Below are 22089 nucleotides of genomic sequence, written 5' to 3' on the forward strand. Positions count from 1 at the left end.
TCTGAAATTATTTGACCCTGTGTTTGATGAAGGCTTGTTCTCCTTATCCTAATTCTGTATTTATTTTTAAGCATGCACTACAAAGGCATATATGCATTGCTGATTTTATATCCCCAATGAAAAAATGTGCCCATATCCTGATAATTTTGTAATTATGACTGTCACTAAAGGTCTGTTACTACAATTTCATGCATGCTAAACTAGATCCTGGAACGGATCTTTCCTTGTGCAGGAATTCCACTGAAATTTAGTAACAGATTGCCTTTAGCATGGGCTCCAAAGCTTCCATTCTGCTCAGTTTGGATGAATGTATAATAAAGACATTTAAAACACGGCTAATGAAAATTCAAAAACATTTCTACAGAAATGCAATTATGTCTATATAGTATTTCCTCCAGTTGTGCAAGATATGTTAAAATTAAATCTGAGGAAGAAAAAACCTGAATTATATACTTCTAGCTATCAAATACTCGGAGGAAAGAGAAAAGCCTGAAGCAATGGTAAATGATTTATGATTGAAGAGGTGTTTCATTAACCCCTCTCCCCCAACCACACACAGATAAAGCAAATAATTGCTGTAAGATTGATTTAATTATTCAGTCTACTAAAATTCCTGTCTTGTTTGCTTAATTTTTTTGATAGCAACAAATACTTCTTTTTAATGTCTCATGAAACCAGCTTTCAAGATCTTATTTCACTGGGGGAGAAAAAACCCACTTATCACTAGTCTTATATATTAAGATCAGAAAGACTTACACATCAGTTTGGCTGTAGAGCAGTAGTAGTTTTATGTCCCAGTAACTCCTTGGGATTGCTCACAACATGTGGCATTAAACATGCACGTAAGTCTTTGTGAGACCGAGGTTTAAAGAGGCTTGATCTTCTAGATTGACTTTGTGTTTTTTCAATTCCTTTTCTCTCTTTAACACCATTTCTCTTTATTAACAAACTCACTGGTAAAGTTATACTAATCTAAGCAACTCTGTAGTGAAGCTCCCACCCACTGATCTTTAGCTATTGATCTGGCTTTGCCTTTCAGCACTAATGCACCCTCCCTCATGGTTTGTGACAAGCTGTGGCAACTCAGTGCAGATGGTAAAACAGATTCTTAAATATTGATTTGAGGCTCCACTTTAAAAAGCCATGCTCTCTAGAGGTATTGATGAGAAGCCTGGTTTTGATAGTGGGTCATTGGATAAAGGAATGCTGTACAGTAGGTGAAACTTCAGCCTTGATGTAGGGTCAGAAATTTGCTTTGAGTCAAAGAAGGAAAATGATGTGTAAGTGACCAGCGCACAAAGAGGTGCCCTCTGAATTATATAAAAGCAAGTAGAAAATCTAAGTATAAAAAGGTGCTTTTTTTAGTTTAAAACAGGATAAGCAGCTACAGGCTATGGTAATATAAAATGTTAAACAAATGTGTCTCACAAAATAATTGTATTTAGATTGCTTATGAAAGCAGATTTAAAAACTACTTATCATGTATAACCATATTAATCAGTATAGACCAAGATTGTTACATTAGCAGAATATTCTATTATTGAAAGAGAATTTCCAAGGGAGATGAATGTATGAGTGGATTGGCTTAATACAAAACAATAAAACATTCAGAGATAGTCGAAGATAGACTAAATAATAATGGTAAATCAAATTATTATCATGAATAATGAAGCTAAAAGGCATAAAGAGACCATGAATTTCAATGGGAGCTTGCAGTTTGACTTGATTCACTTAGAATGAACACAGGAACTCTTTTGTATGAAATCCTAAAATAGATTTTAAACAGTGCATACAAATTACTATAGCTGGGCACATCAGAGGTCCTTCTAGCCCAGTGTTCTGGCTCTAATATTGGCAGTAGCAACATCAACAGAAAATGTAAAAACAGACTAAGTGTATAATGTTCACGCTCTGCAGTCTGCAGTTGGAAACTTGAGGTTCAGGGACCTTAGTGGAAGTGAACTTACTGCATTTAACAATACTGAAATGGATGTTTGAGGTTTTTTCTTTCCTTGAAGTTGTGCAGTTACTTTTGAACCTGTGTATATTTTTTACCATTCACAGTATCTTTCAGTAAAGTCTTTAGTATGTTAATTAGGCACAGTATGAAGAACCATCTTCTTTCTGCTTACCCTTTCCTAGTTTCACGTGGTGACCCCTACTTGTGGATTGGAAGAGACAGTGTACGCAGTGAACTGTCATTCCCTATTCATGCTTTCCATGCCACTCTTAATTATGACTCCCTCAGTCTTTCCTAGGTTGAGAGACCCCAGTCTCTTTAGCCATTCCTTGTGTGGAAGTAATTTGGTACTTCTGGTTATTTCTATTGCCCATTTTTATGTCTTCTTGAGATCTCTACCACATTGGAGATAAGCCCAGAACTATGCTTAGCTCAAGATGTAGCGTTTCTTGAATTAAATAACACCAAAACAATGGTTTCTGTGTTGAATGTTATGAACAAGTGTCATGTACTTAAAAAAAAAAAAAAAAAGAATACTTATATTTTGATAGAAGTTCAAATGAAATTTAGTTTTAAGGTTTTTATGCTAATCTTGGTGAAATATATGTGATAGAGCAAATTACAGCTGACCCAGGAATAGTGCAAATTTGCCATCTAAAAATATTACAGTATAGTTAAATAATTTGTTATTTTGGTTAAATTTTTTTATTTATCAGCTATTAGGAAAGCATATTGGTTCTTGTTCCTTTTCTTAGTGTGGCTAGTTTGTCAAGACCAATGAAATTCCATACGTTTCAAAGTACTGTTTTCCAATATGTTTTAATCAGGCATTGAAGCCATTTTTGTTTGGGATCTGGAATTAAATAGGGGCTTAGTTTAAATGATAAATTATTTGGCCTGGGACTGAACCTGTTTTCTGTGTTTATGAAATTAAAGCCCAGTGAGAGATTACCTGATCCACCACTGGTATTTCCAGGTCCAGTTGAAATAGACCTGTTGTTTGTGTACCAGTGTAACCCAGAAGTTTATCTGTAATAAGTTCTTAATTCAGTCTAGCTGCAGAGTGTTTGCTTGCTTATATAATAAAAATGAAAAATTGTTTTCTCTATCATGTTCCACCAACTTGGTTTGCCCTGGTCTTCACAGTCCTCTCCCTCTCAGTAACCACACTGCCTCTGTTTCCACTGTTGCCAAAGCTGTCTTCATCCCTTTGTAACAGTGACCCTTGAACAGGAACTGGATGAATTTCTAAACCCATCAGCTGTCTTTGGAGGAAGGGAGAGATTTATTTCATGGTGCAGGATTTCCAATGATTTAAATCTAAGTAACAGCAAAGGCTATAAAATCAGAAGTTTTCAGGACAGGATACAAACTATAAAAAGTATCCTCTTAAAAAAAAGCTTTCATAGGTTATTATTTGTTCATAGGTAGAAAGAAAACAGTGGGGATTTTTTGCTAGAGGGAGTGAGTCTTTAAAGCTGTTTATAATTTTATCCTCTGACTGATGGAATTTCTTACAAAATCTGTGGAGCAGATTTCTGTTCATCTTCAAGTTTTCCTTCTTGTGATGATTTCAGGAGGAAATATATAGGAGGAAATATATCAGATTGTGACACTGCACCCACCATATAAGACAATTTTAGCATTATTTTTGATAATTTTTAAAGTTCACATATGCCAGAATTTACACCCTGCAATGATTAAAGCTCTGCCCAGCTACTTGTTTAGAACTGAACTTGAAAATTACTTTGGGTTGTTTTTTTTTTTTTAATTGGATGTATCTTGTCCAATATATGTCAGTTTCAGGTGTGTGGAATCAGGCCCATATTGATGGGAAGTTTGAGGTGGCAGCACCTGTGACCCCCAAAGTACAGATGAGAGCCACAAGGTGTTAGTGCACCACACTTCTTTTAGCTCCTCCTGAGGCATCTGCTTTCTTTTGGCCAGTGTCTTGGGGGGAAGCTGTGAGATGGACCTTTCCACCTACTCTTGCAGTTCCTGGCCTTTTTTTTTTGACTTTAGACATCTGCTTATATTTCTGCATGGTAAACGCACTCATTAGAGATGCCTTTCCTATCCACTGGAAAAGGAAAGTCTCCGTTCTGCATTAGATCAGAGAAATTCACAAGGAAACAAGAATATTTTTTAGGAGGGATAAGAGTTTGTTTTTCAGCAGATGGCACTACCTTTTAAGAAAGAAGCAGCGTATTTTTATGCTACAGATTTTCTTCAGGATTCAGGAAAACAGAGCGCTGGCATGTATCCTTCAATGAACCCATCCTTCTCTACAAAGTCTGGACTTCTCTGAGAAGCTACTGTGGTTTTTAACTTGTGAGCAGGAAGCTGTGCAGAAAGGAATTGAGCATTTTTATTTCCCTAAGCAGACTTCCCAGTTTAGCCTTGTATCTGCTGGAGGCATAAGGGGCAGGAACAGTGTCTTCCTGGAAGGCTCCTCTTTAAACACTGGCTGTACTCAGAGATTTGCTCTACTTCCCTCTGTAATCCCATTATATTTCTCTATACCAGAGTCCTGTCATCGAGGTCACATTTAAGTCTGAGTCACGTGAGAACTCAGCACATCATGTTATTTGTGATTCCTATGTTCATTAAGTAGCTAGACAGGTAACTTTGTGTCTTTCACATAAATAGCACTGTGACCCTTATCAAGAACAATAGTAATGAAAGTTAAATACCCTTTTGTATGGTAGGTGTTAGTTATTAAGAAATTAATGATGGAATTAGTCAAAGAATATAATAGAATCCATAATCAAATGTCAGCAAAGTTCAGATCTAACAAGATTTATTTAGATACAGAGAAGTAAGCTAGATTTGAAATCTCGTGTTTCGGATACTGATTGCTCCTGGGTGTAAGAGCAGCCTCCAAAAGATAAGTCTTAATAGTAATAAACAGAAAATGTGTTTTGGAAACCATGGGCTAGATCAATGGGGTTTTTTTCCTATCAGCGTTGGAGAGGTCAGGGCTGAATTTGAATTGGTTGCCTGAACTGAAGTCCATGTCACAAGGCTGTCCCTTCACTGCTGTTCTGTTTCCAGTTTCTCAACTTGTATTAGCCAAACTGAAGAAAGATGGTGCTTTTTTGCAGTATGTGCATAAGCTTATGTTTATGCTAAACCAGAAATAGCCAAGTCCCAAGAACACTCTTTTTCATCTTCATTTCCTGAGGCTAATGGCCTGTTCTGGTTGCTCAGGCAGGTGCTGGTAGTTGCTAAGCTTTCTCTTCTTTTCACTAGGAGCTGTTCCTTAATTTCCTGTAAGAATTTTCCTGCACTGGTTATGCTGACTAGAGGAACTATCTCCAAAGAGTTGCTGCTACTAAAATTTCTACTGCTATCTTTATTTCTGTAGTGATACAAGACTTTCATGCCTCTGTTAGTTCCACAGTTAATTAATCTAAGTCTTTCTAATACTTAACACAGTAAGCATAGAAAAGCAATAAATGGGGCAGATAAAGAATGAAATGGTTTAATCTCATTAATTAACAAAATAGAGAATATTCATGTACAAATACCACTTCTCTTCTAATCACTGGGAGTTGGATGAGCCACATCGAGCCAAGAAAATATATCTAAGCTACAAATTAAGGTGTAGTTCAGTTAGTGTGGGGTTTTTTTTTTTCTTTCCTGGTTTTAATAGCAGCTTCACATCATAATTAGGAGGATGAAATTCCTGCCAGCCAAGTCTATAGTTTGGACAGATTAAAGGGAAGAAGTATGAGAAATGATAATTGCTTTGTGCTCATCAGACTTCTCTTGCAAATCTGACAGGATAATTGCAAAATACCTGCTTTGCAGAATGTCTAGGCAAAATTTTAAAGAGCTATTTAAAGTTGTTCGTTTACAGTCTATCTGAAAAGAAAAGTTTTTTCCCCTTTTTGAAGTAGTTCATTACTGTTCAGATGTGTGGTGCACATGTTTAAATATAGACTTTATTCTCATGTGCACGCCTGGCTGCATTCCACTGCCCACCCCCAAAGAAAATTGCCCATAATTTTTTGCGTTACCCCACATACTTCACCCACATACTCCACCCACATACTCACCCTTAACTTTCAGCAGAACATTATTTCACCTAACGGAAGCTAACCTTGTTGCTTCCAACAGTCTGAATCATAGTCATGGAGAAAATAATTGAGAGAGAAATGTTCCAGTGGACTACATAAAAACCTTTGTTTTGACTGACAATAAAAAATTTTTCTACTTTCAGCATGTTTTCATGTTTCATCACATGGCTTTTCTTCACCTGCTTTTGAAACTTGAAAATGACATTCACTAAATTGCCAGTTTTCAAACAGTATTCTAGGCATAGGTCCCAAAACCCTACTGATTTTGCTGAGAGTTAAAAGACCCTGAAAGCCTGACTTTCTACTGAAGTTCACCATAGAAGTCAGTTGGATCACAGGGCCACAGGTACCTGCAGAAAGACAACAGAATTGCTCTAGGCATCTGTAAGGTAGGGCTAGAGTCATCCAGTATCATTCTTATGTACAGTTGAACAGGGATGACCAATCTCATAGCTACAAGAGCTGGATTTTCATGTATGGACATCGTGTAAGCAATATTTCATGACCTGCTGAGAGGTGGTGGAATTTAATATTGTACTAGGGAGAAAAGGGTTACAAGCATCGCAGGTCACTGGGCCTGATGGTGTTCCTGTAAAAGGCAGTATATATGCAAAAAATCGTAGTCATGTTAGACAGTATCTCCATTGTAAGTCCCCCCTACAGTTTCCCTTTCCTAATCCCACCTTTCCCTTTTACCCTATGTCCTATTACCCCCAGTGTATTCCCAATCCGTTTTTTCACCCATGGTTTCCCTCACAAAACCATGCTTTTGCCAATTGTTTCCCCAAAAATCCCTTTCCAATGCCGAGTGGGGGATGAAAAGGGGGAGGGAAGAAGTTAAACCCTCTCCTGCCTCAGTTTCCCCACAAAGCATGCTCAGAGAGTTCTGTCTCCCTTCTGTCAGCCCTAAGATGTTCCACAGAATCTGTTTGGACATTTAAAGACTCAGGAGGGTGGCTTGTTTTGTTTTGAAACTGTTCTTGTTATGTTTATCCAGTTGTTTTCATTCTCCTTTTATTAAAATAAAACGGGTGAGGTGTTGGGGTCCCTCCCCCGCCGTGTAGCCCTGGGAGAGGGGCCCTGAGGGCACAGACACGGGGCTTCCCTGCCCCTGCTCAGCCTCGTTCCCGTTGGTTGGTTTGTGTTCCCTGCGCGGGCAGAAGGACCCTTGGTCCCGTGACTGGAACAGTTCCTGGGCAGAGCCCCGGCCATGCGGCTGGAGAAATAAACATCTCTGAAACAGCTATCAAGAATCTGTCTGTCCGTATATATTTCCTTTCCACGGGACTCCTGGTTTGATATATGCGTGTTGCAGGATCCCCACTGCAACACTGCTGTCTTGTCAGATTGCACAGAGCTGCTGACATTCACATTCAGTGAGTTCAGTCCTTTCCAGAGCTGTCAGCAGTTGCACATCAACTATGTAGTTCATGCATCCACATGGTAAACCCCTGTCTATTTTATGCTCACCTCTTAGGAAGAGGTAATTGCAATTTGCAATTGCTTTTTAAAATTCTCATGCTTAGTCTCAGATGCTTTCAGACATGACCAATGAGTAGCCTGCAACCAGGCCAGCTGGTTCTGGCAAGCAGGGCAGGCTTTGAGTAAACACATCTCCCAGAGATGCCAGGACTGTTGTGAGACCACATATACATACCTCTCATGTGACAAGGACACCTGGATTTTGGTTATGTTGGGAAATGGGGTATGCAGACCCCAGAAAGGATGAGCAAGGCATGAACTGTCTTGCTATAGGGTTCTGTAGTCACCTAACCAGTGTATTTGCAGAATTTCCTGAAGTTATGCTTTGAGTCCATAGCCATAACATTAATTATTGTAATGTTTAAAGCTTACAGTTTGTATTTTTATATAAAGTTTAAAGAATAAAGTAAGTGCTGGACATATGATTAATTCTGTATCGTGTTCCTTGGTAGATTGAATTATATTTCACAAGAAATGCACACTTCAGATTGTACAACAGAGCAAATTTTTTTACAATTCTGATTTCTGTCTTGCTTCTTTTTCTTTGAACAGTTTATGAAGAACCAGAAGACCCCAGTAACAGATCATTTTTTTCAGAAATTATCTCTTCAGTGTCAGATGTCAAATTCAGTCACAGTGGTAGATACATGCTTACAAGAGATTACCTCACTGTCAAGGTTTGGGATCTGAACATGGAAACAAAGCCTGTAGAAACGTACCAGGTAGGAATCTCCTACATCTTAAAATGCAACATTATAAAAGGATCTCACTATTCGAAAACTGGATGTTTCTGTAAACTTCTCATTACTTTATCTGAGAAGCAGAAAGCTAAGAGAATTAATCAAGGTGGTTAAAATCCTCACAGTGGCATCCTTACAGCAGGAAAAGGGCAATCGCAGCATTAGTAAGGAAGTATAAAGCCTGGGCAGTCAAAGTTGCACTCCCTGTGGATTAGGGTCTTGAAAGAAATGATTATTCTAAAAGAGAAATCATCTCTTCACTTTGGCATCTGCTTTTAAATGATGTATTTCACTACTAACATTTAAAAGTAACTGAGGAAAAGATTTTGTATGTTGCTTAGAACTCTGCTTCTGCTGGGACTGCTGAGAGTTTACAACTTTGTCATTTCCGAACTTCCTTTTACAGCTTGATCTGTGTGTTTCTCCCTTGTGCCTAGTTCTAGAAGTGATCCGTGTTAAACCCTGGCATCACCACTGATGCAGCAGCTCACAAATGCCAGACACACACATCTGGTTGCCTGAATTCATTGCGATATTATCCAGACAAAATGCCAGTGGCTCCAGCCAGTGCTAAGTTTGTACTCTGACATCTGTTATGTTTGGCAATAGAGGGCTGAGCTTACATTTTTTGACTCTGGCTCAAAGAAGGAAAATATGTCTGTGACACAGAAGCTGCTTGTTATGAAAATGCAGTAAGAAAAAAACTGTTAAGTTACCTAAAAAAGTGTATGCAAAGTAGGAAAAATGCCATTCATCTGGCTTGTGCTGCGTACTGAGAGACAATCCTGTGACAGTGCTGGATCAGTCCCTTGTTTTCTGTGTCTAAATAATGGCAGGTGGGATACATTGGTTCACAGTAACTATAATTAAGATTGGTTTTAAAATAACATGATGAGAGTTTGATAGCATTTCTTGTCAAAACAAACAAAAATTTCCAGTATTTGTTAGCTAGCATTCAGTAAACAGAGTGGGCCCCAGTGTTTTTCAGTGCACCCATTACATTTCAGTGTATAGCATTCACTGTTCAATGTGTTAATATTGGAAAGTCTGAGCCTGTTTACCTTTAAGACTACAGACTTGGGTTTGCTCTTAAAATGGTAGTGCTTGTAATGCTAAATGTGTTAGAAATGTTGATATGCCATGAAAATGGAGTGGGAGGGTAAGGGCGAGACTGTGTTTTATATAACATAATAGAATCTCGGGTTTTGGGAACTTAGGTAATATATTATTTTATACCTATGCTAATTTAGTAGGCAGCCTTGTCCCTGGGGAGGAATAGCTGGTCAAGCCAACCTGTTTGTCTTGATTTTGACACCTGCTTTTATTTCCTCATGTAGGCAGCTGCGAAACAAGCTGGCCACTTTTAAATCAGTCTGACACCCAACAGTAGGGCCAATTAAAAAGTTATATTTCTTCATGCTGAGATGGGAAAATGAGTACTGATAATTGCAGTCAGAAGTTTATAGAGGAAAAAAACCAAGAACCACAACAACAAAGCCCCTTATATAATATAAAAAAAATACAACTAAATATTTATTTATAAATAAATATAATACTGTTCTTAACCACCTTACTTAAATCTATGGATTGCCTTTCATTTTCAAATATCTATCCAGTGCCTTGTAAAGAATATACAGATGTGTTGTTGAGCATTGCAGTGGACTAAAGGAGAATCTGGAACTCAGGGGGCCTTGGGAAGCCAATAGCACAGGATGCCATAGAATTCGTGTGATCCAGCTGCTCTGAGAACCTTTCATGTTTTTAAGCTGCAGAGAGGAGAGAATTCTGTCTTTAAAAAAAGTGGTTCAAATTACTCTCTTAAATAATTTGTCTCAGAGATATCTCTTTCTCACATACCTAAATCTCATATATAAACTTGGCAATTTCTCAAAAGGTTTTTTGGGGTAGATCACTGGAAGGCAACAAATAAACCTAACGTTTTCATTTTATGTATCCACGTAATTATGAGGACAAGTATATCATTAAAAGATTAAAAGGTGTTCATTAAAAGATTGAATTTCTCATTTCATCCACTGCATGGTAGCCACTTAGATATTGCCTAGCTGCAATAGTGAGGGTCACAACAGGAGATTTCACACAGAGTTGTAATAAAGAGCAGAATCCATAACTGTACTGCTTCATTATCAGCTTACAATTTTAACATTAGAAAAATGGCAAACAAAAATTAATTCCTTATGCAGGTTTTTTTTCCTATCAGTGCTGTGGCTCAAAGAATGCTATTGAATAGAGCAGCTGTTGCAGCCCTGCTGAACACATTATCTGCTGACAATGTTTCAACATGATTTTCTCCTGTTTGTTTTGCACAAAAGAAAAAAGGGCAGAGTATGGTCACTGGACAGCACTAAAAGAGCAATGCGGTGGAATGGTCAGTGCCTGAGTGTTGCAAGGCAGCCCTGCCTCACAGGTTACTCTTCTGGTGCTGCCAGGTGAATTACCCCAGCAGAAACCTTAGGAGCAGTAAGGTGAGTGCATTCATAGCTGGTAATAGCTTGATCCACTTTTGGCAGGCTCTGTAGCATAGTGATTTGGACCATGCATCACCAGTGCAATTCCTGGTTGTGTCTATTCAGTCCCAGTAAAACAGGTCCCTGCGTAGCTGTGTTGCTGTGTTAGTCTGGAGCACAGAATTGCTAAATAATTTCATGAGGGTCAGACCTGAAACATTGCCGTGAAGAAAAGGTTCTTGGTAATTAGGAATGAATTTGGTTTGCATTCAAGTACTATTGATATGTGGTAAGAACAATGTATAACAGACAAGGCAAATCTGATTTTACCCTCGGTAGTGGCACATGAATATGCAAACAGTGAAAATTAAGTGTTTCTTCCAGTTAGTTTTTCATAGTCTCTCTGAGGGTCTGAATGTGTTCAAATGTGGTAATCAAAAGGTCCACATAAAGAGCAAGGTGGTTGTCCAAGGCAGTAGGGTGAGTCTGACAGTCTTGACAAGGTAAGACATCTGAGACAGGAATTGCAAAATGCTTTTGGACAAAGAAGATAGAAAGGCACAGCTCCAAGCTGTGGAGTTGGACACACTTTGCACAGGGTGTGTACATGACAGTGGTCATGACAGATGGCTGCTGGAAATGGTAACGAGAGAAAGACCTAGAAATGACAGTCAGGGAGGCAAATGTGATCTACTTCCTTCTGCCTTACGCAGCCTTTCTATTTCTTCCAAGTATTGGGAGCTCACAAACATGACAAAGGAAAGAATTCCAGTTCTGTAACAAATTACACTGCTAACATAAAAAGGTTTTAGGTAAGAGAAAAGGAAAGGATTTAATTGCAGAGAGTGTAGGAAACTGCATCAATAGTAAAAGTGTTCTGACCTATTGCTTGCTGTGACGGTAAATGCATTTAATTGTGAAATGTTCTCCTCCATTTGCCAATTAATTGCTGTATAAGACATTATCTGTTAATGTACAGTTCAGTGTTCATTCATTTATTAATGAAAATTGATCCATAACAAAAATGTATAATCCTTAATAACCTTACATTACAAATATTCTTTGGATACTGTACAATTTGACTATGAAAAATGGGTCAGTTTAAAGAAAATATAAGTGAAAGGTCATTGTCCCTCATCTGGTCTTGATAGAAGTTATTTTACTAGAAGAAATGTTTGTGCTCTCGGGCCAGAGGAGAATGCTGAGCATCCATGAGCAGGAATAATTTCACTGGCTTGCAAGAACCTGTAACCTCAGGATGGCAGAGCTAAATTATACCCCTGTTCCATTGGATTGGTGTGTTTCTCCAAGACGTCACCTACACATCTTTGTTTTACAGTTTCTACAGCAGCTAGAAGAAAATATCAGGAGTGGAAGTGCATTAGTAAATTTATCTAGGCAGGAATTTTCTACCACCATATTTCCTTATGGAATAAATCAAATCATCCAGAAGGAAAATTAATCAAATTCAGCAAAAGACTGAAACAGTTGGCATGCTCTTTATAATTGCTGTTCAGCAGAGATGTGTGGCCTAGAGGAGAGAGGTCTTCTACTGGGTAGTCCCTCTTTTCCAGTGAGTAAATGATAATTTACAATGTTGTTTTTAAGTCTCAGCCAAATATGAGAAATCCTTGGGCTAAATTAGTGCTCTTATTTGCAGCCTGTGCAAGTACAACTTTGTACTGTATTTGGCTTCTGAAATACCTTACAAAAATAAATGTAATACCGTACAGGTTCTTTTAATAGAGCCATGTTCTTTCTGCCATAAGTGAGAGTCCACTTATCTTGGAATATGGCATTTTTGTTACTATTTAAATTAGATTTCTTGCACATTAATTAGCACATCTAGGGTATCAGCTGGTGAAATGTCTCTGGGAATTAGGCTAGCACTGAGAAAATCACCCAAGCAGGAAACAAATATGTTGAAGAGGGGTGGTCTGCAGGCTGCTGAGGGAAGCATGTTTCGTGCCTTCCTGCAACAGTAACTCTGTAGCACCTATTAATTGGGCTGTGGAAAAGTACAGTTAGCTTCTTTGGAGTTTATACACAGTATCTTCTGCAGAGCTACCAATCTATGCAGCATATTTTGGAAGTGAACGTGGAATATAAAGCAGAACGTGAAGGGCTGGTTGGGGAGTTTTGTATTTTCTTTGATTTCAAGAATAACAGTTATTTTCTTTAAAACAGGTCCATGATTACCTTAGAAGCAAGTTATGTTCCCTCTATGAAAACGACTGCATCTTTGACAAGTTTGAATGTGCATGGAATGGATCAGACAGGTAATCAATCCATCCTTCTGTCCTCATTTAGCAAAAGACCCCCCCCAATGATGGGGAGCAAACCAAAAGTAGTTACCCGTGGTTCTTTTCCACATCAGTGTACGGCATCACACGCCAGTGTTTGGGTTGATAGAAGATGTTTGGATGTTTGTGCAGTTGTGTCTCTGACTGCCTTAGACATGGTGTATGCCTTAATAACCTTGGCTCATGCCTTGGGGGAAAAAACCCTTCAAATTATGTCCATTTTCACCCAAATCATAAATAGGCTGCAAAAGCTAGAAAGAATGATGCCAACTCACACAATCCCACCGACACACTAAGGAAACTTATGTGATCCTGTATTTGCACATGACCTGCCTCAGAAATTCAGTTCATTTACTGGAAATGAGTGTGAGGAAGGACTGCCACAGGCACCCTCTGATTCTCTACAAACTGCTGCCAAATGGCACTTCTGATACCTCCCTCCATCAGAGCAGTCCCTTTCCCTATGCACTGATGGAGAGATCCTTGTTTTTATCTTGGACATAATATCTTGTTGAATGTTTTAATGAGACATACTGGCACAAGTCAGAGAGTGCAAGCAAGGATAGAGTGGGCTAATGCCATAATGCTGGCAAACAGTGGCAGTACTTTGTGGAGTAGGAATATTGGACAGGAATGGCTGAGCTCCCAAGAGGACTGGGTCAACAAAAATGGATAAAATCCAAGAGTATAATGCAAGGTAAGGATTTTAGTTAAAAAAAGAGCACAAACCTTCATCTTATCAGTTGGAAACAACTCCCAGGGACATTCATATTCTAGGTGACTGTGGAAGGGATTAGCAGCCTACAAAATGCATGTGAAAGCACAGGAGCCAATATTGAGTGACACAAAGTGACTCTTGGTTCAGCAGAGCTAGGAGCCAAGAGGCAGAAGTCTGGCACTGAGCCTGGAACTGCTCCTTCAGCTCAGCCTCTGATTTGGGAAAAACAGTCTGTCTCATTGTATTGAAGCAGGCCTGCCCACCCTGCAGTGGGCCTGGACTGTGAAACAGGCAGTCTGAGACATCTGTGAAAAAGGCAAATATGATCCTTGAATGGGCAAGACTGGGCTATCCAGCAGAGAGAGAAGTAGTGGTGACATTATGTTGGGCTCTTATTCAAAGACCTTTGACTGCATTTACACATTTCATGTCCCTCATCTTTAAGGTGGATGAACTAATCGAGCAGATAGACAGCTGCTCTGAAGAAGAGAGGCCAGGACTCTGGTTTTCATCAGCTTAGCAAAGGAGAAGCCAAGATTTTACTTGCTTATATTAAGTATACCAAAGAGATATATGTAGGGAGGAAGAAGATCTAGCTAAGGTAAATGTGAATGATAATGACACAACAGCAAATAGATGTTGAGTGTCAACAGGTAGTTATAACCTGGAAATTAGAGGTAGTTCATACCTGTCTAAACAGTGACAAGCTGTCTTCCCATCCTGAGTGGCGGAGATACAAGAAATCCAGCTGTTCTGATGGTGGTGCTCAGGAAATCTGTGAAAGCAGTTATATGCAACATCGCTTAAAATTACAAGTGTCTGAACTTGGAAGTGCAGAACAAGTCCTGTGTTCCACAAATGCAGATCAAATATTATGCTGTACACTGGGTAAGGGGCACCTTTTCTTTGGACTACTTTCCTTTGCGCAGTTCCTCTACCTGCCCAATGTCTTTGCTAAGAAATGGAACTTTTACCTTGTATCATTCATTGTGCAAATGAAAATTCATATATATTCCATTATCTCTGTTGCCTGCACGCCAGAGTGATGTATTTTCTGACAAGGATTAACTCAGCATTGAGTATCCCCTGTGATACCAACTGCTGGCCGTTCAAAATTACATAGGTGGACCACACTCAGCAAAATACTTCCCAGATTGCTGTCATTGTAACTTGGGCACCAGCTGTTGTGGCTTTGGTATGGTCAAAGATTGGGAATGACTCACAGAAAGTTTAGGGGAAAATCCAAGTTTTGGGACTTTTCTCTGAAACTCCCAAACCCATACATGAATGGGTGTTTTAGCAGAGGGTTTTCTCAGTGTGGTTACTGCTTGAGTTTGGCACTATTAGAAATTCAAAATTTAAAGCATTTATTGGAAAACACAGTGCTGATTCCTGCCTAAGTCTGGCACAGAACAACAGTGCATTCAAATCATGTAGATATTGTGAAACTTTGAAAAAGATCCAGAACTTTTCAGGTATTTTCAAACAATTTTGCTTATCCTTGATGGGAATTCCTAGTGCATTGTGCAGGATGGGCAGCCACTTACTCCCAGGCCTAGAGTCTCTCTCCTCTGGCCAGATGAAGTGCTGCTGTCCTCATTAGTGTGGTAAGACTGCTCTCTGGGTAGTTGCCTGGTAATAATGGAATTCTTGTTCAATATCAGGGTTTAAAGTGAGCGTAATATTTTCATTCCTACTTGACAGATCAGAAAGATCAATGCAGGGAGTAATTATTAACTGGGAACATTAGATTGTGAGGGCTTCATTTATTGTACTGCCCAGACACTGAGGCGTTATTAGTCATGCACAATTACCAAACCTGTCACTAAACACAATGGGCTACTCTTGACTGTAAAAAACTCTTGAGTAGAGGAGCTGGAAACATTTGACAAAAGAAAAGAGCTCTCTTTAATTTAGTTGTTTCTTTTTAAGAGTCAAATGTATCAGAACTGATGCTCATCTTTTGATTTGCTCCTCTGAGCTCCTTGCTTATGAGTATGACAAGTATTGCTACACATTACTAGAATATCTTTTTATTGGTAGATCACAGTTTAAATAATATTTAGGTACCAGTACCCCTTAAAAACAGTTCATTTGAACAGTAAGGTCACTTAATTTGAGTCTTTCAGTATGCAGTTTTTTAAAAAGGACTATTACTAAAGGTAAAAATTGCATATTGACAGTTGTACTCAGAAGAGATGCTGCAGTACTTAGATTATTAATCCATCTACATAACAGTAATAACTGCAGTTCTAAACATATTATTTTTATCTTTTGCAAGACTTGAAAGCTGTAACGACAATTTGTAGTGACAGGATTGTTCAGTTAAAAATGAAAGTGTGTTTATTATTTAGGTGAAAATACTTCTTATTAAGTTTTGTCATTACTAAGAAGTTAATCTAGGCTATCATAGAACCTGATGGTGAGGCTGTTCACAAAAATAATCAACATACGTGAGCTCTGATTAGAACGTGATTGATGCTCAGTTACTCCAATGAACAGGAACTAATACAATCAGACAGAGCTGATCTCATTTGCTGAAGGGCACATTAATCACTATGTACTTTGGCAACAACAGTGGTCAGGGGAGGGAGCCAAGCAGGGGCCTTATACTAATTCATCCAGATGAGCACGTATTATCTGTAGTTGAATATATTACACAAAAATGATGCTATCTTTATTGTATATACATCTTTACATGACTAGGTAGAATAGGTGAGCTCTACTTACACAGCAATTTCATTTAGCTCTTCTGTTCACATCCCAAGTCAGGTATTTTAATAATAACCTGGAGGACACTGTTTCCTTCCCACTGTCAACAGCTTTCAGTTTTATCTTAAAAAATAAGCACTTCTGTAGCCTTTTGTAAGGTAAAGAAGCCAGAAAAAAAAAAAGAAAGGAAAAAAAGAACAAATTCTACATGATAGCAAGTGAATACCTTAGTTAACTATTTTTTTTTTTAAGATTTCAAATGAATGGGTGTATAGGACCCCTGCCAGGGAGACTTCTAAATACTGCCATGATAAGTGATATGCTGCAAGCAGATGAGTGAAGCCACATACAACTGTTCAGTCAGTCCTGTCCTACTGAACTGTCATTCATCCCCCTGAATATCCATCAGCCTTCACTCTAATTGGGCAGAACTGGCAGATCCCATTGGATGAGATGTTAAGAGTCTATTCCTGTCTGGCAGCACACTCCATGCTGGAGAGCTAGAAGACATCATTTTGTTCTCAAAGCTTGGCATGTCAAATACTAGCTTGGAAGTACTTGGGGATCCCTTGTTCTTCCTCCCAGTCTTATACCAGCCAGCTGTACCAGGATGCCACAACCCTGAATCCTGTGTCTCAAGTTTTTCCAGCAGCCTTTTCCCCAGGAAGTTTAAATAAATTCCTTCTTTGTGATGGGGAGTCAGTCAGACTTTACACAGCCCAGCATACAGGAAAATTTCCCGGTATTTCAGGAGGTCCTCATTGCTTGCAACAGTACTTCTTCCTTTCCCTTTGTTATAATTAATCTTTTTTTTTATTCCTATGAAAAATGTTGTTTAGGAGTTTTTCTGGAACTGACCCTTTTTTTTATTGGATCAGCTTGTCATGAAACCTGATCTGGTGGACCTTACGTGTTAATCCTAGGAGGCTGCAGATGTCCTCTTCTGCACTGGTACACATGGCAGTGAAATACTGAAAATTTAGGGGCTCAAAATATAATTGGGAGACAGTTTCAGCTCAAAGAAAAGCTCTCTTTTCATGCTGGGTGCCTTGAGGGACATCTTTGATGAGATTTGCAAATGTGGGGGCAGGCTCTGGTGGGAGCTGCTCTCTGAGTCTCCTCCCCTCACACCTTCGAAGTCCAAGCCCTGCCTCTCTTGCCCCAGGGAATGATGTTCTGCTGCCACTTCTGTGCTGAGGGGCAGGGCAGCTGGGCTGGTTTGGTTTCTCTGTCACCCTTAAGCCTGGTGTGTTCGAGTCCTTGAAGCCCTGCCGAGCCCTGCTCTTAGTCCTGTCACACCATCCCATGGCTTCCATGGTCTCGTCAGCAGCAGTGAAGGAGGGGAACTATGATACGAGCTGAATTTCTCCAGACAGTAGAAATCTGCAGGTGAGTAAAAGCTTCTATGCATCTAGGAAGACTAATCTGGGCCAGAGCTAGCCCAAAAATTATCAGAGTTTAAAAAAAAAACCAAAACAACAAACTAAACAAGAAAAACAACATAAAACAGTGTGGAGCAAGTATTGGTTTGGTTTTTAAGCCAGCCTTAAAAACCTTAATTCCAGCTGATATCCCCAAATATTCAGGGCAGTCCCTGACATCCAAGAATGCAGCTGAATGGAGCAATTTTGATAAAGGCTGTTGTGTGCAGGGATGGCTGCAACATGGATAACATTTAAGAGATTGACTTGAAGTATGGGAATAACGGATCTGAGAAATACAGAGATATGCCAATTCTTAGTGACTGACATGTTTGATGAAATGTCATTGCCTAAAAATTGTTGTGGAATATCTCATTGCTGGTTAGTAAAATGGTGAAAATCCTATTCAGATGCCTTTGAGGTTGGTGAAGTAGAGAATTTGATGACCACCCAAGAGAAGCAGAACTTTTTAGAGGGGAAAACCCCATGCTGAAGCATTTCATTTAACAGAGTCACTACCAAAACCAAAATATTGAGACTCAGATGTTTAAAAGTATTAGGATAATTAAAGATGCCAAAGCCATCAGTAGTTGAGAGGTTGCTTCTGTAGACCCTAAAACTCCGGCCCTAAATTAAACATCAGTGGTACAATACTGGTGTCATATTTAATAAAATCATTATCCATAGGTAAACATCTGCTCCTTTTGAGTATTACTGTTACAATGCAAGCAGGAGTAAATTTCTTCTCTCAAATCCTCTATTTCAGACAATTTTACAGATTGAAAATTTACTTTTAGGAAAAACAACCCTACCTGAATTATTGCTGGCTACCAGATCAACATGGCACAATGTAAAGGAGCCTCAGCTGAATGGGAGATGTACAGTTAATGTTCTGCTGATTTGGAAACCACGTCTCCTGCCTAAATGAGCTTTGGTTCTTAGGGATTTGCTGTTTCCCCAGCCTTCAGCCCAAAGAAGGTGGGGGGGGTGGGGGGGATGCAAGCTAAAACACCTGGACAGCCAAGCAAGTTGTCTGCAAGACTGGAGGGCTGGGGGAGATCACCAAGAAAGGGTGAGCAGTGAGACTTACAGGAGTAAAACAAAGACATGAGAGGGGTGGGAAAAGGAAGAGAGAAGTAGATAAGGTGGGGGTTTTTTTTAATTGTAGAGCAGGATAGATGGAAATGAAAAAAGAGGAGAGGAAGAGAAGGGGAAAGGGAAACCTATCTGGAAAGCGTGGTAAAGGCCAGAGTCAGAATTGGAGGGGAAGAAAGGGAAAAAGAGAACAGAATGGTAACTAGGGAGAGAATGAAAAGTCAATCAAAGTAGGGATTGGTCTGCACTGGAGTTTTCCCTTTCCCCTTTTACCTTCTGTAATAATACATTTGGCATTGTTGTTACAGAAAAAGGAGGGGTAAGACTGGGTCACTGCGACCCTGCATGAGGACTGAAGTTTGGCAGTGAGATGCCTCAGATCACATCATTGATAAGCAAGCATGCCCAGTGTCAGTGCAGGCAGGAGGAAATTCTGGGTTGTCACTCCAAACACACATACCTGAAGAATTGTCCGGACCTTGCTTGGAGCAGCTTGAACAGAGGTAGCAGAGAATACTCCGGGTGCTCTGCAGAGCAGCCCCGCTTGGAGAGGAAAATGTGTTCCCTGCCTGGGGCAGCGCAGGAGGGTTAATGAGGGACTGTGCAAATGCAGGGGCCTGCAGGTATGGGGTGTTGTCTCTCCTTCCAGAGCACTGGCTGGGCTGAAGAGGGTGAAATGTAGTAGTGGTAGTCATGCTGCAGCCATTGGGTTTTTTCCCTGCTTTTTTGTTTGGTTGGTTTGGCAGGGTGGGGTGTGGTGTTGTTTGGGGATTTTTGTGATCATGCTGCCTGTAGCTGTGGTGGTTTGAGCTGATGCAGTCAGGCTGAAGCTTTGCTCCAGCCTGAGCTATCAGTACACTGCTCCTCGGGGTGCACTGGAGCGTGTTCTGCGTCCTAAATACCGCTGCATGACAGAGATGATGGTACCTCTGACCTTGTGTAGCACAACTTGTAAACCTGCCTTCTAAAGAAAATTCAAGGTGGTTAGACACAGCTTTCCTGGGCTGCTGCCTTACACACCTATGAAGTAGTGTGGGCTGTTTTGGATGAAGGGCTTTGGTTTCTTGGAACAGCCTCTCTTGCAAGGGTTTTGTGCAAGCCCTTATCATAACACTGCTGTGCAGAGCAGTGTCTGGGAATACAGAACAGACTCCTCCTATATTGAGCTGTAATTTATATTCTACTATTTATAAAAAAAAAAATCTCCTTATCGCATGGACTCCACTATTGCACATTGTATTTTCCTGAACAGAAAAAAATTGCAGGATTACATCTAGTTTCTACTCTCTTTTATTACTTTAAGCAGCAGGTAAGGTTATAATCCATCTGTGTTTGTGACCTTGAACAAGAATGGGCACTTTCTCATTTACATAATGCTGGTTTTTACTGAGCCATTAAACTGCAGAAAAATAGGGCCAGCATGAAAAGTAGTCATCCACATATGTTAAAAAAAAAAACTGCAGTAAATCCAACTGAAGAAAGACTTTAAAAAATATGCAAGAGTTCAAGAAATTAAAAAGCAAATGGACTGTAAAGGCAGTTTTACTGCAAGCAAAATCTTCTAAAATAAGATCCTTAACAAACACCTCTCTCTGCATTTGGTGCACTGGTACTCTGCCAGCGTGAAAACTGCTTCCTTGACAGTTCCTGCCTCCATTAGGGGGGATGCTCCTCTTTCCCCTGGGAGCCACAGCTCTGCAGCCCATGGCACAGAGGTGCCCCTGCACTATGAACCTGTTTCAAAATTTTGCCTGGGAGAAAATATACAGCTGGACTGTTTGCATCACAAATTGTGTATGTTAGTGCTGAGATATGAAATAACCTCAACTTTTTCATGTTGCAAATAACCATTACAGAAGGAGCTGTAATGACAAGACATGGTGATTTGGAAGGAATGAAACATTTGATTTACTGCTGTTGATTCAATTTCTGAAATGGGCACTAATCTTGATCAATAGGCTTTCTGCGGCTTCTGGGATACATTTTATCAAGCTGTCACACTGACTCCTATTTTTTAACTTGTGAGGTTGTTAACTTGTGCCTTGCTAGGCAGGATTGCGCCAGGCCTTTGTGGGTGCGGAGTGAAAGGGAAACCTCTCCGCAGGCAACCAGGGGCGGGTCCTACTGCTGGAGAGCAGCAAGGAGCTCCCTGCCAGGGCTGGATGGGGCTGCGTGTGGACAAGTGCCCCTGTGCATCCCCCCAGCAGCGAGCTTCGTGCAGGTCTCCAGGAAGCAGCCCCTCTCCGTGAGATGAAGGCTGTAGGGGAGCTCTCGCCCAGGGCAGTGCGCGCTGGGTCTCTGTGCCGCGCCGTCTGGTTCGCAGCAGTTCCCTTTGGCACGTCAGGAGCTGCGCAGAGCTCAGTGTGCTACCAGCTGCCATCCGACTGCAGTCAGCAGACATGGAAGCAGGGTGGATCTGGGTGATTGATTCCCAGTGTACAAACCCAGCTCACCCACTCCAGTTAACCCTGCAGCAGCTCTAGAGCCTGCGCTGCTCTCAGTCCCCAGCTGTAGCCGCAGCAGTGAGGGGCACAGCTCACATTTGTGCTTTCCCCGTGTATCATTCATTTGTATTACAGTCGCTCCTAATGGCCCCAAATGAGATCAAGACAGCGCTGGCTGGAGGCTGTGCACACACTGTAAGGCACTCCTGAATCCAGGAGCTTCTAATCAGCTAGTGAGTGTCTGTCTGTATGGTGGAGAGTATGGCTTATGCCTGTGAGTTCTCCCATATTCTCCCATATGCTCCATGTTTCCGTGGCCAGTCTGCTGCTCAACACAGTTTCCTCCCCCCTAACAGTAAAGTGTGAAAGCAGCTGTCATTTGAGATGGAGGTTTGTTTATTAATGCCACACACGTCAAATTCTTTTGGGCTCTATTAGAAAGGCAAATAGTTCCTGATTGCCTGAGTCTTAAAACTGTACAGCTTTTTCTGTGGAGACCTGACCATTTGGGGTGGATTCCCTCTTACAGAATGGAAATTCAGAACAAAACCATCCTGGGGCTGAGATAGGAGAGTAGAGAATGGCCCTAGTTTCACATATGGAAAAAGTTCACAGAGGATGAGCTTTCAAACAAGGCTCTGAAATCCATGATTATGCTAATCCAATA

General features: G+C 40.3%; 1 protein-coding gene across 7 annotated transcripts in view; it reads left to right on the forward strand.

The window, feature by feature from the left end:
* PPP2R2C (protein phosphatase 2 regulatory subunit Bgamma) overlaps window positions 1-22089 on the forward strand; it is a 209478-nt gene that overhangs the window by 183623 nt on the left and 3766 nt on the right. For all 7 annotated transcript variants that reach the window (XM_048305270.1, XM_048305269.1, XM_048305271.1 and 4 more), the window contains 2 exons: window positions 8077-8246; window positions 12917-13008. In XM_048305270.1, the coding sequence (XP_048161227.1) occupies window positions 8077-8246; window positions 12917-13008 (262 nt within the window). The remainder of the gene's footprint in view (window positions 1-8076; window positions 8247-12916; window positions 13009-22089) is intronic.

The sequence above is a fragment of the Corvus hawaiiensis genome, chromosome 5, assembly GCF_020740725.1.
Source record: "Corvus hawaiiensis isolate bCorHaw1 chromosome 5, bCorHaw1.pri.cur, whole genome shotgun sequence".
Classification (NCBI taxonomy): Eukaryota; Metazoa; Chordata; class Aves; order Passeriformes; family Corvidae; genus Corvus; species Corvus hawaiiensis.